This window comes from Austrofundulus limnaeus, unplaced genomic scaffold, assembly GCF_001266775.1.
Source record: "Austrofundulus limnaeus strain Quisiro unplaced genomic scaffold, Austrofundulus_limnaeus-1.0 Scaffold205, whole genome shotgun sequence".
NCBI classification, from domain to species: domain Eukaryota; kingdom Metazoa; phylum Chordata; class Actinopteri; order Cyprinodontiformes; family Rivulidae; genus Austrofundulus; species Austrofundulus limnaeus.
In genome coordinates this window covers 758,524-774,300 of record NW_013952607.1, presented here as the reverse complement: position 1 = coordinate 774,300, position 15,777 = coordinate 758,524, and the positions used below count along the sequence as shown (strand labels likewise).

The following is a 15,777-nucleotide window of genomic DNA, read 5'->3' as shown; positions in this document are numbered from 1 at the left end:
TATGCTTTATTTTAYGCCCTGTGTGGGTTTTTAAAGTGTAAAGCTTTGTCCATGTAACAATACTAATGCAAAGAGGAAGAAAAATAAAATATTTTAAAGTTGAGACAGTTCAAGTCCCAAGAACTTGTGCTCAAAGTTAATTTAGAAACTAGTCAGCAGCAGCCAAGTGTTTAGAGTGTTTGATAGCAGACAGAATTTGGGTGGAGTGTCACTTGAAGTCACGATAAGCTTCGACATGCAGGACCACAAACACAAACATGACAGCACACCCAGAAGAAAAAAAAAAATGCAGCGAGAAGCAGAGGATCTGATGGGCTGAGATCAAACAAACAATTCAAAATGTTCACCGTGTTGAAAAAAAAAGCTCTCTTACAGTGCATGTTGACAAGAAAGAAGGGAAAAATGTTTCATATTAGTCTGGAAAGTCTGGTGGGAAAACTGAAAATGACATCCTCCTCTTGAGTTGCATCAGCAGACAGGAGGGGGATGGGACGAGTCAAAAGAAGTCAGCTGGTCATTGGCTCATCAGTCTGTCAGTCATATCGCTTTTTGTTCAATTGGCTGAGCTGCTGCTCTGCAGCTCACAAAAGGAGTTAATAATAGCAAAGTTAGAAAAACAGCCTGTTTCCAGTGTTCGTCAAAGTAACATCATGACTCACAACTCGAGGAAAAAACATCTGTAAGTGAAGAAATCTGACAGTTTAAACAAGTTTTCTGAGACCAACTAGAAAAAGGTGCAGATCTGTGAATATAATAGCACTTTAAGGCAGAAGACATAAAACATTTTAACACTTGAAAATTCACACAAGTTCAAATCATGAAACTCAGCATTATCTTTCAATTTAGCGTTACACAATTACTTTTTATAAGCGGACAAGGAATACCCAACAATATGCAAGCRCAATGAGAACAAGTTATTTACAAGAATTATAAATTAAAGCAAATCATTTATTGTAAGAAGTTCAATGTGTTGTATAACCAAAGATTTGAAATCATTCACAGATGTTTCTTTGTTTAATATGCAACACTTAACTGAATCTTTCTCCACAGTCATTATTTCCAAGATTAAATCACTAATTCTGTAAGATGAGATGGATTTGCTGCCTCCATATTTCACTGATTTGACTAAGTTTTTGTTTGATATCTATAGGATCCCTGAAATAAACATTTGTGTGATAATAAAAACACAAATTAAATGTTCAATATATAAGAACTTTATTTCTCCCATGTTATGTTTGAATCTTAACTGAAACAAATCTGTTTTGCTTTAGTTGATACCCCCCAACGTTCACTGTAAGAAGTGAGCTTTCTGGGTCTACAATGAAATGTTCCGGTCAATGATTCTTCTCCACATGACGTCACATAATGGGGTCTTTGTAGCCACAATAATCCACAAGGTGAGGGTCACTTTTCCATGCGGTTGATGATGTGAAGAAAATCCATTTAAACTAGATGGGWAATAATGATCAGTTCACCACTAAACTTCAGTTAGGCTTCGTCACACTCATTAAAAATTCTCCCAATGAAAAGACACAGGACTTCCTCTTCATCCATTATACTGTAAAACCTGTTTGACATTATTGTACCTTATCTGCAGCACAACAAACAGTCTCATTGAGAAATATTTGCAAAGGAATGCAGCTGCTGCGCAAAAGATAAGTAAAGAAAATATCTATTCCCATCATTTAAAGACCTCAGTCTTTCCTTTTACAGATGATTCAAACTACAGGTCTGCAAGGAGCTGCTCAGATGTCAGGTTGATGATCAATACGGCATCCATTAACATTTAAAAGCACACAACCTAATAAAGTGTAACTGTGGTAAAAAAAAAATATATAAATAAAAATATCTATTTCAATCTGCACATGAAGAAAATGCAACGGTAAGACTTGGGCTGAAACAGGATACAGGAAGTCTGCTGAAGCATAAAAAAATGAATAAAAACATACCRGTAGTTGCACCAGTGCTTGAACCATTTAACTCTGAAGACCAGAAGAGAGAGATCTGAGACCTAGCTCTGACAGTTCAAATGACAACACATACTGTAGGTTCAATCTTAAGGAATTTTTAAAGTACAAACGTTGATCAAACAAGGGGGAGSTCATAATGCTCGGCTTGAAACCAGCCATGCACGCCACCACTAAAGATAGAAGTGTCTGGGCTGCTTTATAGAAAAAGCTGTTGAGAACAAAAGATTTACAGGCGGCACCATTATGTACTAAAATACTGTCTGACAAAACTCCAAATGTACAAGCACTGGACCCTRTGAACTTCCCCTATTGGAGTTATGCCAAACCCTTTCCCCCTAGCTGGAAAACATGTCTAAAAACAGGACATCTTTTTATGAATTTCTGTAACAACAGTCCATCATGGTCAGACTGACTGAATCAACAATATGAAAATAAAAAATCTAAATCAYAGAACAGTTTTACAAAAACATAAGCTTATTTAAAGCTGATGCTGCATATATAATGACTGACAGTACATAATGTGCCTGTGGCAATCTTTCTTTTTGACAAATGTTGCTTTACAGTGTGACAAAATTCCTCAACRCTATGACAAAGCTGGTGCCTGAAGCTCTTGTGTGAAAAACGGGACGTGTTTATTTGAGCTGCAGGGCTATATGTCAGTACACTGAACAGTGCAGGTCTAGAAAAACAATTGGAGTTCTGTCATTCCTGGATGTTTCATTTAGGAAAGCCTAAAAACCAAACAGTATCTTGTTTATTTTACATGTCTGTGCTCATTAAACGTGAATGCAGAAGTGGTTCTGGGTGAATAAAAAAATATGCTATATGCTTTGCCATAACCCCCATTCCTCAAAAAAAATACTGGTATAAAGGTACACAAACATTTAAGTAACAGCCAAAACACAAGACAGCTTTTTCGAAAATCTAATAATAATTATTTAAAAATACTGTGCTAAATGTGCAGCTTGTGGTCAGTAAAATGTCTCAGTAAACTGTCGACAGAAACAATCCCAAAGTTGCAGCAATCTGTGGATGAAACCTCAACTGACATGTTTGTATAGTGACACAAAGTGCATGTAGGATGGAAAAAGAGGCCACAATTAAAGAAGCCTGAGCTGAAAAATACATTTTATTATCAAATGAGGTGATTTTTRTGAGCAATGACAAACACATGACCACAACATGAGCTGTTATATTCTGTGCAGAATCACGTAAATATGCCGTATGTGAGGAAAAAAACCTAAAACAAAATAAAACAAACCTGACCATGTTTATGTAATAACTCACAAACTTTGACCACCTTGAATTCTTGTGCAGATCACACAGAAAAAGCCACAATGAATCATGAGTGTGAATCTGCAGTCACGGTTTCTCAATTTGCTGGTTCTTTTCTGGATAGTTGTGCAAGGCCATTGTTGTGTCACGCAATGATTAAATTACAATCTTAATTCATTTTCAAAACCTATGAATCCATCATATCCCATAAGGTTTCAGTTATATGAACTTTACGTATCGAACATTACCATGTTCATCACTTTAAATCACTGCATTTTTCCAACACATTGAATGTTGCTGAAGAGATCTTGTWTTCATTGGTCAGTAAATAGTGGTGATTTAACCCAAACAGCTGAGTAAACATAAAAGACGATCCACTGACATGGCTCTGTTACAGATTAGGGGTCACAGCTTATCTGCCCAAAAGTTTGGAAACATCATCATACCTGAAACTGGAGTGGACCCAAAAGATTAACAAAATAAAGCTTTTGATTACTCAACCATTTTGTCCTCAAATACAAAAGGTTYGAAACAAAACGCACAAAAAGCTGCAAAAAGCTTCTGGAAATAGCAGCTGGGAAGTCTGATCTCAGGTTTTATTTCAGCAAAACCTCAGATCAAGATTTGTCAAAATTAAAGAATAAATAAAGCAGAAAATGACTTCTGTTTCAGTGCCTTTGTGCAAAAACTGCGTTCTCAGTTCTCCCCGAGGTCCTCCTCGCAGCTATGATCTCTCCGACCGAGACGGAGAACAAACCTCATCCTGAGAGTCAGAGTCTTCCAATACAAAACTCTTTGTCCCAGATGTCTCMGTCTCTCTGGCACACGACTCCGCTCCGTTGACGTCGCCTAACGGTATGTAGGAATAATCCTGATGCTTAGTGGAGCGGGGTGCTCCTGAGCTGCGACACRCCTGAACGAGGCTGAAAATCAGAAGAGCAGCCAGGACTGCAGTGATGGTCAGCCACGAGTGCCTGAGGAGAAAAAACAATAAATATAAAAGAGTTCAGGTCAATTTATAACACTGTGCATTGAAAAAAAGAACGATGCTGGATATAAAAACCAACGCAGTAATTGTATTTAAAGGTTTTTAAATTGACATTTATCATTGTATCGCTTGTATAGTTGGTCAAAAAATCTAACAAATCTATCCAATCTGAATTCAAGAGGAAAGACTATTCTGTCTACAGACAGGCAGGTAAACACAGTGATTTATTAATGATCTAAATAACGGTAAATACATTTATTAATAATCACACTCACTAACCTGTACTGTTGCTGGGTGTGAGCAGAACACTCATATTTGATCCTTTCCTCTCTTGTCCTTGCTTGCTGGCTCTAGTTTAGTAGCGTAAAACTTTCCTTGTGAAAATAACTGAATTGCAGTCTAAACTAAAACTGGAAATACTGTAATTACATTTTTCCTGTAAGTAGCAGACAATCTGCCCATTTGTAAGTAGTGAGAGAAAGAAAAAGGCAAAACAGACAGTAACAAACGTATAGTTAGCAGTTTCTTAAACTCCACCTTTAATTTTTGTTTACACTCAGAAACTATTTGTTACATCCTCTAAACAACTTAATGAGTTTAAATGTGTCTTTGTTTGGAAATGTTGGAAAACAGTTGGTGAACAGAATTTAAAGAGTCTCCAGAATGGTTGATTATGTTTGAGTTCTTTATTTCCCTACTTGAGTCGAAAAGATTCTCTGTCTTGTCACTTAAATTATGAACGTTTAAAACATTTGTAGGACAAATTTTCTTTCAAAATTGAGTCTTTGTGGGGACCTCCTCAAAATCCATTTCAGGAAGGAGGTATATGTATTTTGATGCCTGAAAGAAAAGCTCTGCTTTGACAAAAAACAAAACAAAACAGCCAGATTTCACCTCTTAAGCCACAAGGGGGTTTTCTTGAAGTTCTTCCTCAAAACACCATGCCGAAATGTAATTGAGTGTAACTCAGGATTTACTAATTTTACTTAAATAATCTTGGTATCAAAATAAAGCTAACACTTGGGAGATTTCATCAGAAGTGTAAGTATTCAAACAGCTGCTGTGGTTTTAGAGATATTGGGAATGGAACATATATTTTTTACTCTTACCTGAATATTTTTTTCATTCAACAGTATATAACACGTTTAAAACCATGATGAATCAGGCTAAAAACCTTGGAAACCATAAATTCACTTGTGGACATTACCTGTGCAAAGATTCATACTGCTAAAATGAACTGGAGCAAAGTTACATTTTACACAGGATGGACAATGATGGTACCATTAATAAATGTTAAGAAATCTTGTTTTTACATCCAAAAGTTATTTATTTTRTCTTACCTGCCTTAAAAAAGACTTTTTATTGAATGTTTGTTCTTTTGAAAAATTATCCATTTATTTGCCACCATATATAATATTTAAAATAATGAGAAATTATATTTATATTCACTCAAAATCAAGTGGAAAATTTTTTTCAACACACTTTATAATCTATTTAGGTATCTACCTAGACCTGCCTTAAAAAAATGTCAAAAATGTTTCCTTTACAGATTTGCTTGAACGTATTTACAGATTTGCATTTACGCCATTTTGTACAATTTGTTTTCTTTCTGAAAAAAAATTGTATAKGTCTTCTGGACGGGTTCTTCTCTAATGAAACGTTTCGTCTCTCCTCCAAGAGACTTCTTCAGTCTGAGAGTTTCAGGCAAAATTCAGGCTTTTAAGTCCTGCCTCCATGTGACTGATACTCACATCATATGGCTATCGTTGACACCTAATTAACACCTATTGTTAACAGGAGGTGGAGTGATACTGGCAATAGCAGCACTGTAGGAGGGGGACAACTGAAAACGGAGGCCTCCACCTCTGTTTAATGATGGACGGTCTTTCTTCACAAAAATGGCTTCTTTTACTCCTCTCTCAAACCAACGTTCCTCTCTATCAAGAATGAGAACATCCTCATCTCTGAAAGAGTGACCKCTGGCCTGTAAATGAGTGAAAACTGCAGAGTTCTGGCCATTAGAYGTAGCTCGTCTGTGTTGGGACATTCTTTTGAACAGTGGTTGCTTTGTTTCCCCGATGTATAACTGGTCGCAGTCCTCCTGGCACTTAACAGCATATACAACATTGCTCTGTTTGTGCCGGGGCACCGGATCTTTGGGGTGAACCAGSCTTTGCCGTAATGTGTTTTGGGGTTTGAAAGCCACTGGGACATCATGTTTAGAAAATAAACGTCTCAGTTTCTCCGAAACACCCGCAACATACGGAATAACCACTGGTTTGGGGTCTTCATTTTCACCTGAAGGTTGCATGGAGTCCTGTCTGTGTTTCCTGTCTGCTTTCAGGAAAGCCCAGTCAGGATAACCACACTGCTGCAGGGCCTGTCGTGTGTGTGATTTCTCTTTCTCCCTGGCTCCTGGGTTTGTAGGGACACTGTCTGCTCTGTGGTACAGAGTCCTGATCACTCCTAACTTGTGTTCCAGTGGGTGGTGGGAGTCAAAACGCAAATATTGGTCTGTGTGGGAGGGCTTACGATACACGCCAGTTTCCAAACGTCCTCCATCCGAAACCGAGACATCGCAACCCAGGAACACCAACCTGCCATTTTTTACATCCTCTCGTGTGAACTTAATACATTCATCCAAGAGTTGATGTGATCAGTGAAAGTTCACTGCATGGGGCTCAAGAGGTTAAAAACCTTGCTGATGTCAAATGATTTTTATTAACAAACATGTACTTCAGTAAATTAAATCAGAATTGTGGGTGCGGCTGCCAACGTGGGTACAAATTAAGTCAAGGTATGGACAATATAGGCAAGAGGTGGATAAGGAAATAAAGTGAACGGTGTTGCTTATAAACAATAAGCCATGATTTTCATGGCTGCACAGCTAGCTGGTCGCAAACACTCAGAATTCAGACTGAAACTGAACATCTGTGTATTTCTTTGCAAATACAAGTTGTTAATTATTCTCCAATATGAGTGAGGGTATCTCAGTGACATAGTGCTATCAGATGAGAGTTAAAGTCCTGATTTCTTTGTAACAAACACAACCATCTATCTGCCTCATCATGAATTAGTCAATGCTGATTTTGGAAAGTTGAAAATAATGAGTAACTGTTGCAGCAGAAACACCGAGATGAGAAAACTCAGCATGGTAAGTTTTGTAAATATTCAAAAGTATTCAGTAAAACATTCCAGGGGACTGAGAAAGTTTAGAGCAGCAGACTGTGTCTACTGTAAAGATAATGAGGAAACTTTTGTACAGTTCCAATGTTTATCGGAAACAGTTGTCACACGAGGACGGCTGCATCAGATAAAAAGTACAGCTTGACTGGGCCTTGTCCTAATTAAAATAAAATACAAAAAACTCAACATACTTTTTACTTTTTGTCCACATTTTACYGACATGCTTTTACATTTAGGTCACACTGAAAGAAAATATTTGTTTAGTTGGATAAAAGTTCAAACAGTTGGACTGACCCATTTAGCTGGCAGATGAGGCGCACTTTGTAAACTTTATAACCTTCAGAAAGTTTTTTATTAATGGCAGATAGGACTCATGAAGAAAAAGACTGCACAAATTATTATTATTATTTTTTTTCTGTTTTTCCCCTCACATGTTGAATTTAAACTGATATTAAGCCACAAAAAGGGCTTCAAAAGCAAAATGTGTGTTTTTTTAAAAGGACATTGGTTTTTGTTTTGTTCCTATAGAGGCAATCAGAAAGGACCACAGAGGGCAAAGGTTAGAGGTGAAAAGGAAATCACATTGACACTTACTCAGTCATATAAGGCGTCTCCCTGTTAGCTTCTTCCTCGTGCTTCCACGATGTAAATATTTGTTTGGCCAGACAGTGCCCAGCTGTGGAGAGAAGAAGAACAGGATCAATTTGTCTTTTAGATATTCATCCTGGTAATCTATTAAAACTGTTTTGGTTTGAACAGGAGGAACAGACTACTTTTAATTTATCATTCAGGCGAAAACAAAAGAAAAAAAGATGTTTGAGAAAATCAAAGTTGCTCTTTTAAAAAATATATAGGTCAGTTTATAAACCACTGTGGTGACAGAGAAAGGCATTTACTCGTGAAGCAATTATCAAACAGGTTTTTTTTGTCAGTGGTCAAGTCGACATTCCTGTTCTCCTTAGAACGCAGAGTTTTTTGCTCTTTTCATTTAACCAAATAAATMCTTTAAAAAGAGCATTGAAAAACTAATTTTACCAGGAATTATTCACAGTGCATTCAAATGGCTATCAAGTAATAAAAAAAAAAGAAAAAAAAGGTACTTGCATTGCTGTTGACATATATAAAATATGAACAAAAGGCAGCTCAGGAAAGTTTYACTTTCAATAAAAAGGTGTCTGTCTCTACGTTGATTAAATTCTGATTTTAAAACATAAAAATATATATAACAAAAACAGATAAACCTAAATTTATTAAGTATGAACTCAGGGCAGATTTGACAGCTTCTATTATTCATTTGATACATGAAGATTTTCTAGTTCTGCCAGTTAAATCAGACGTCAACAAAGAGAGCTGTCTTTACTTCTGCTTTTTGCAAACAGTCAAACAGGTTCTTAATGAGCGCACAAACTGTGTGCACTTTGTTAAAAAAAAATACAGGCAAAATGTACATATTTAGCATATTTAGTGCCAAAAAATAGAGTTTGTTATCCAAGTCGACAACAAAAGAGAAAACTATTTATGAAATGCTTTTACCATCATCTATCACTTGTGTTTTTTGTTTCTGGGCATGTTGTCGTTTAAAAACATGTTTGTACCTTTGTGTAAGGTGGAATTTATCTCTCCTTCCAATGTGGTGTTGCAGCTTCCTGTCTGCGGGTCACATGGACACAAGTTGTTACAGCGACACTCCTGAGCGCAAGATGGACCGAAGAAACCCAGAGGACATACTGTTAGAAAGAAAGAGAGGAACTAGTTTAAGCGAGAGTATATTCTGTAATTTACCATATTTATACTACAATAATAAATAAACAATAATAAATACAATAGGAATTTTTTAGTTAATTTTAACATTTATTATTATTAATATTATATTTTACAAAAGGCAGCAGAACACCAGGATGTTTTGTACTGTAGTTTGTCAGGGGAAAAAAGAGACACTTTGTGTGAAGTGAGTGGCTTAACTGTCCAAGAGCAACACGGCTGTACCTTGTTTGCAAGTTTCACCATGGAAACCAGGAGGACAGGTGCAACGCCCATGGACAGGGTCACAAGAACCGCCGTTAGCACARGAACAAGTCTGATTGCAGCCGTCACCATAGAACCCAGGGAGGCACTCTTTGGAGAAGAAACAGAACCATGTGCATGTAATGAATGAATACATTTAATTTTTATGATAGACCAGTTGTACTCTCATTAAAAATAAATAAATAAATATTCCCAAACAAGAATCATAGGTTGTCCAAACTAAACAGCACCTGATAGGATATCAGCCACGTATTATGTCAAAAAATRTCAAATCAGCAAAAAGAAAAAAAATAAATGAATTTGCAATTTATTGTAGATTTGCTTGAATTAATCAATAAATAGCCTTTAGGCGCACAAGTACTTTTTACATTTATTTTTATTTATTTACCATCTTACATCAATTTGTGACAAGGCGAAGCAAAAGCAGTGGAGTGTTTGTGGAGACTGTTTAGAGACGAGGAAAATTTGTGGTGGAAGTGCTCACTATTTCCTCCATAAATTTGCAAAAATAAGAGACTTTTTTCCTTATTTTGTGACCAGATGAGGCTTTTTTTTTTTTACCTTGACTGCAGTTCTTCCCTCTCCATCCAGCGTCGCAGATGCATCCATCTGAAACACAAAAACAATGAAACCATTAAAGGGATCCATGATTAGTTGTAACATTTGACTTTATTTAATAAACATATATTTACTGTAGGATGTTCAGTTTTTATAATTTTTTTAACTAAAAGTTTAAAAATATATTACATGGACAGGGCCATTTTATTTGCATGCAAAGCATTCTGGGTAAATGATGACATGGATAGGTCCTCRGTGCGAGGCTGCTAGCGAGCTATATCCACCCTGAAGGTTAAWCTTGGACAATATCTGATGATCGACTCTTTTAAATGAAACCAGAGAGCGTTGACAGAGAGGAGAAGGTAGAAATGACTCAGCCTGTAACTGAAAATATGGATGGAGGACAACAGAGCTGCTTCATGGAAGAAGAACCTCAGCTTAGCCTGTTAGCTTTAGCGTTAGCCCTGACACTAACATATATGTATTAGCTCAGCGCTACACATTCTCCTCTCGTCACTGAGGTCCTCCACATGACAGAGAGGGGAACGCAAAAATGACTCAGTCTGCAACTGAAAATATGGAGGACCTCAGTTTAGCTTGTTTGTCGAGCTAGTGTTGAGCTAATACATATACTATATGGAGATAGCATCGGGGCTAACGCTGAAGCTAACTGGCTAAGCTGAGGTTCTTCTTCCATGAAGCAGCTCTGTTGTCCTCCATCTATATTTTCAGTTCCAGGCTGAGTCATTTCTACCTTCTCCTCTCTGTCAACGCTCTCTGGTTTCATTTAAAAGAGTCGATCGTCAGATATTGTCCAAGATTAACCTTCAGGGTGGATAAAGCTCGCTAGCAGCCTCGCACCGAGGACCTATCCACRTCATCATTTACCCAGAATGCTTTGCGTGTAAATAAAATGGGTCCGTCCATGTTAAAATATATTTTTAAAAATTATAAAAACTAAACAGCCTACAGTGTTTTAGTCTTTATTTTACAGTTAAAATAAATGTTTATCAAATAAAACCTAATGTTACAACTAATCAGGGATCCCTTTAATGATGTGATAAACAGGAGAACGTTACACCAGTGAGAAAAACAAAAATACATTTTGAAGGTTGCTTTAACTCGTCCCAACAGAGCTGATAACTGATACCAGAGGAAATATATTATTAAAGTACAACCCAGCTGAGAGAGCTACAGAGCCTTTAATGATTTTCAGTTGGGAATTTTTTGAGAAGCTTTAAAATACGCATTTCCTGAATGACAATCAGGCTGTCATAATTAGGACCAGAAAAGTCTACTTGTACTTTTTAAACACTTTTCATGACTCGTTTTTCAACCGAGCCTAATATTTTTATTCTGTTGGGGGTTTTAGTTGTTCAGACAAAAAATATCAATTAGTTGTTTGATTCTCTTTAAACTGCAACACCTACCCTCAGCACAGACACCATGGGGTCCGCAGGTGGGGGGCTGACACAACAGCGAGTCACAGGCGACCCCCTGCCAGCCCTTCTGACACCGACACTTTCCATTCACACATTCACCGTGCCCACTGCAGTTAGCTGGCTGGCATCTTCGCTCATGAACACAGAGGATGGTAGAGACTTCTCTGCTGCAGCGCCACCTTCCGTCTACTGCGCTGGGAGGGGGCAATAAAGGGTGGAAGGTAGAAATAATAATAAAAATTTATGAAAACAATCATTTGAATAAATCTAGTCAGACATTTCAACCTTGTGTCAAGTGTTCCACATGAGGGATTTAGTTGCTCACCAGTGATCAGATGGGTAGCTGGCCAATGAGCCTTTAGCCACGTATGTGGACGACCCGCCTCCATCCAAATTAATGGCATTGACCACTCCGTTCTTTTTCAGAAATGCAGCCAACTCCCAAAGATTCATGCTGTATGAACAGAAAATAAAAATAAGGCAGCGGTTTAGAAATGAGAGTTATGAGAGAGAGCACAGAGCAGACACCAAACACATTTTCACAAATAAATGGTTCTTAAAACTATACATGCTGTCATTATAGCCGTGTTTGTTTGTTAAACCTCTTTCTCCCACTATTATTTTATAAATAAAGCTGAAAACTTTGGGAATTACTGGTAACGATGGTCCACTGAGCATGTTAACTTGTCAGTAGGGCTGGACGGTATGACCTCAAATTCATACCACGGTATAAATTGAATCCCTTCACGGTAATGGTATATATTCATGGTAGAAAATGATCATAAAAAGCAAAGATAGTATAATTTTCAGAGCATTTATTTTGCAGAAAACTGTCATCATAATCAAACCCAGTATTTTTGCTGTAGTGCAAATGAACATAACAGAAGTACAGAAGAATGTTTTATATAAATTGCAAAACAGTTTCAACAACACACACAAACATTCGCAAATTTTCAGCAATATCAAAATAAAGTGGATGTCATTACCGGTACTTCAAGTAAAATTAGTCATTTAGACATAAAAATATTCTAAGTTTGCATAAATTGCCTAAAAATGTTATATTGACAGGGCCTAAAGGGGCATAAGCTGCACATAGTCCTAGTCACAAAACAATTTCAGATAACTGGAATATAAGTGTGATGCAGCCAAATAAATGTAATATCTGCCTGCCATACAATGAGCTTCTGCTTGCTGAACTTAGCTGCTGCTCTGCTGCACGCTCATCTTCATCATCTTCCTCATGAGAGCAAAAGCACGTTATATTAGCAAGATGGATTTATGACTGAACGAACGTCCATGTCTTTTATAATTATCTCTGTGGGTAACAATACGTAAAAAAGTTTTTTTCTTCGACAACTTGAGTGTGAAAAAACTACGGTTGTTGATGCTTCACTATGCGCGACGTGCAGCAGGAAGGAGGAGAAAATGATCCTGCGACATGACGGCATGACATAACTTTTCCACAGTGGGAAGGGGGAATTTTGAGGATTTATTCTCTCTATACGCGTTTTAAAACTCTATATTTTACATTATATTTTGAACTCCTCCTGCTCTGTCTCCGGACTCGCAGCCATGTCGACACAGGTGCGATGACGTAACTGACAACAGGACCACAGGCCAACTTCATATCGTTTCTACAGTCTATTTCATATACCGCACAGTCCTACTTGTCAGTATTTTCAAAATCAAGCGTAAGTAGGCCACTATCTATTGCAGATAAGATACTGACCACTCATGATTACTAAATAACTTAAAAATATAATTAGTAACAGCATCTAAGGTAAGTACGTCTGTTTGGAGTGAATTAAAGCCAAGTCACTTCAGCTGCCAGGAATACTTGGCAGTTTAAAAGGTGCAAAGTAATTGTTTCTAAGAGACAGGTCACGCTCTTTAGTTCGACCTGACTTCTACATGTTTTATTGACCAGCTGATGTCCTGATATTGACAGCAGATACACAGAAAGCAGCCTGATAAAATCAGACATGTCAGAGAATGTTGGGCTATTCATAGTCAGATCATTAACAACAACATATTCATCTCTAGAGTCGAACTGCAGGATGTCAGGGACATTAATTCAAGGGTGAAAAGAAAGTCGGATCAATACAATTGATTGGTGGAATTATCTGAGGCGACACGAGCCTCACGTTAGCTCATCTAGTGAAACGAGTCTTTCAGGGGTTAAATAGCTCTCAACCTGCATCTGTTTGCCACATTCAATCTCTATTAGGTCCAACAGCATCAATATATCTTGTGCACTTATATGTTACATGTTCTGCTCTAATGTTTGATTTTTACCTTGGACTTTGGGTTTATTATAGCCTGGTGAGTTCCTACAAGCCAATAAAATAACACATCATGTTATTATACTGTGAATCTTTGCTATTCCTAGAGTTACTCTCGACACCTTAATGTGAAATAATTATAAAACTCCAGGTTCAGCTTAATATTTCCAACAAACCACAAGTTTATAAAAACAGAAATCAGTCTTAAGCGCTTGCATTTTCTTACCCTCTTATTCCTGTTTGTCCATCAATTTGAAACAAGATCAGTTTTCCATCCTTGTCGTGACCCACTGCAGTTCTGGCTGATACCACATCAGCAAAATACTTTAAGGATCCTGTGAAACAATAAAACGGTCCATCTTAGGGTTTGTTATTGACAGAAGTGTTTTTTACCCTCCCCCAACCAAAGAAAAAACAAACTAGACTGCAAATAAAGGCAACATCGGAGCAGAGACTGCTCAAAATTGAAAAAAAAAAAAAAAAAAGTGAATATTTCATTGTGCTTGTGTTTGAAAGCCATGTTGAGTTTTGAGCAGACACGTTTTGACAATAATGACGTACTGTGTTTTTATGTTCTATGCCTGTAAAAATGCAAGTCATACATGTCCCAGCTCATTTTGTATCCACCTTGTCTGTTCCATTGTTTATAATTTGATGTACTGGAGTAGACTTTTGACATGAAGACAGGCAGATTTGAAACAGTATTTTTAGATTTATTAATCTTCAGTGTGGTTTTTAGACCTGGAAATTCGCCTCCTTTATTTCTGTCAAAGAAGCACTCTCATGCAGGTGTCGAAATACAGCTGAGACACTCTGGAGACAGACCGGAGCCGCCCACAACTACCGGTAAATATTTTTATGTGCTTCGCTAAATACATAGAAATGCGAGTCAAAATAAAAGTTCTTAAAAGATGAAAATTAATTCCTTTGCTCACTGAGACAATATTTGTTTTTGCTCAATGTATTAATAGGTCAAGTCTCACTTTATGTAACCATAGAGAAAAGACTCTTTACTTGTTTTATTGTGTATGTTTGTGCCTCTAAAGTCCAGTGCTGTTAAGAATGTGAGCTGAGGGAGGGCCGCGTATTATCTCTTGACACTGTTAATCAAACATGACAGTGTTGTGTTTTGGTGGAGCTAAGTGTTTATATCGGGTCATGGACCAGTTTCTGTTACACAAACACTGCAGGGCACCAGCTAAGATACTGAACTGTTTATTTACTGCGAAACTGGAGCCGATCCAAAAGCTGTCACCCAACCTGAGCTGAGATCTGGTTGACAGGTTCGGGACAGGAGAGGAAAATATTCCAAAAAATAACAGTTTTACATAATTTCCTAAAACATCCGTCAAAAAAATCTTGGACTTGTTGACTGAAAACCTTCAAATATGTGAATGAGGACTGATTTCAGCTCTTTAGGAAATAAACTTGCCACTTGACAGTACCTGTCTCCTGGGTCTTGTTGCATTCAGCCTCCAGACTGACGTTTATATAAATCTCATTGTTCCTCAGCAGCCATATGACACCACTGACCAACTGGACGAAGGGGTTGGACTGGTCTAAAACATCTTGCTCTGACAGATACCTGGAAGGACAAAAACGAAACAACACATAAAGACACCTCCTGACTACTGAGCCCGCGAGGGGACATGGGGGATTTTGGATTTTTTTTTTTCTTTTTTCTTTCCCACGCAATAGTATTGCATTACCTTGCAATACCTTTTGCGTTACCTCGCAAAAGTCGTTAAACACTGTTGTGCCTACCGGTTTATTAATAAACTCACATGTTCACCATTAGCGCATTAGCCTACTACTTTAATTCAGCTTCAGAATGAATATACAGCGGGTAAAATAAGTATTGAACACGTCACCATTTTTCTTAGTAAATATATTACTAGAGGTGCTAATGACATGAAATTTTCACCAGATGTCGGTAACAACCCAAGTGATCCATACATACAAAGAAATTAAACCATAAAGTGAAAAGAATTATCAGAAGAGTTGTCCAAGAGCCAAGGACCACTTGTGGAGAGCTTCAGAAAGACCTGGAA

The 15,777-nt window shown here is 37.4% G+C and overlaps 1 protein-coding gene across 1 annotated transcript in view; it reads right to left on the bottom strand.

Annotated features, from left to right (window-relative positions):
- Nucleotides 1–3,070: 3,070 nt before the first annotated feature.
- Nucleotides 3,071–15,777, bottom strand: part of nagpa (N-acetylglucosamine-1-phosphodiester alpha-N-acetylglucosaminidase) — a 22,125-nt gene continuing 9,418 nt past the window's right edge. The window contains exons 4-12 of the mRNA XM_014018925.1: nucleotides 15,172–15,311; nucleotides 13,953–14,061; nucleotides 11,770–11,898; nucleotides 11,433–11,638; nucleotides 10,006–10,053; nucleotides 9,406–9,534; nucleotides 9,015–9,146; nucleotides 8,014–8,095; nucleotides 3,071–4,219 (exon numbers count right to left, since the gene is read on the bottom strand). Of these exons, the coding sequence (XP_013874379.1) occupies nucleotides 3,970–4,219; nucleotides 8,014–8,095; nucleotides 9,015–9,146; nucleotides 9,406–9,534; nucleotides 10,006–10,053; nucleotides 11,433–11,638; nucleotides 11,770–11,898; nucleotides 13,953–14,061; nucleotides 15,172–15,311 (1,225 nt within the window). The 3' untranslated portion in view covers nucleotides 3,071–3,969. The remainder of the gene's footprint in view (nucleotides 4,220–8,013; nucleotides 8,096–9,014; nucleotides 9,147–9,405; nucleotides 9,535–10,005; nucleotides 10,054–11,432; nucleotides 11,639–11,769; nucleotides 11,899–13,952; nucleotides 14,062–15,171; nucleotides 15,312–15,777) is intronic.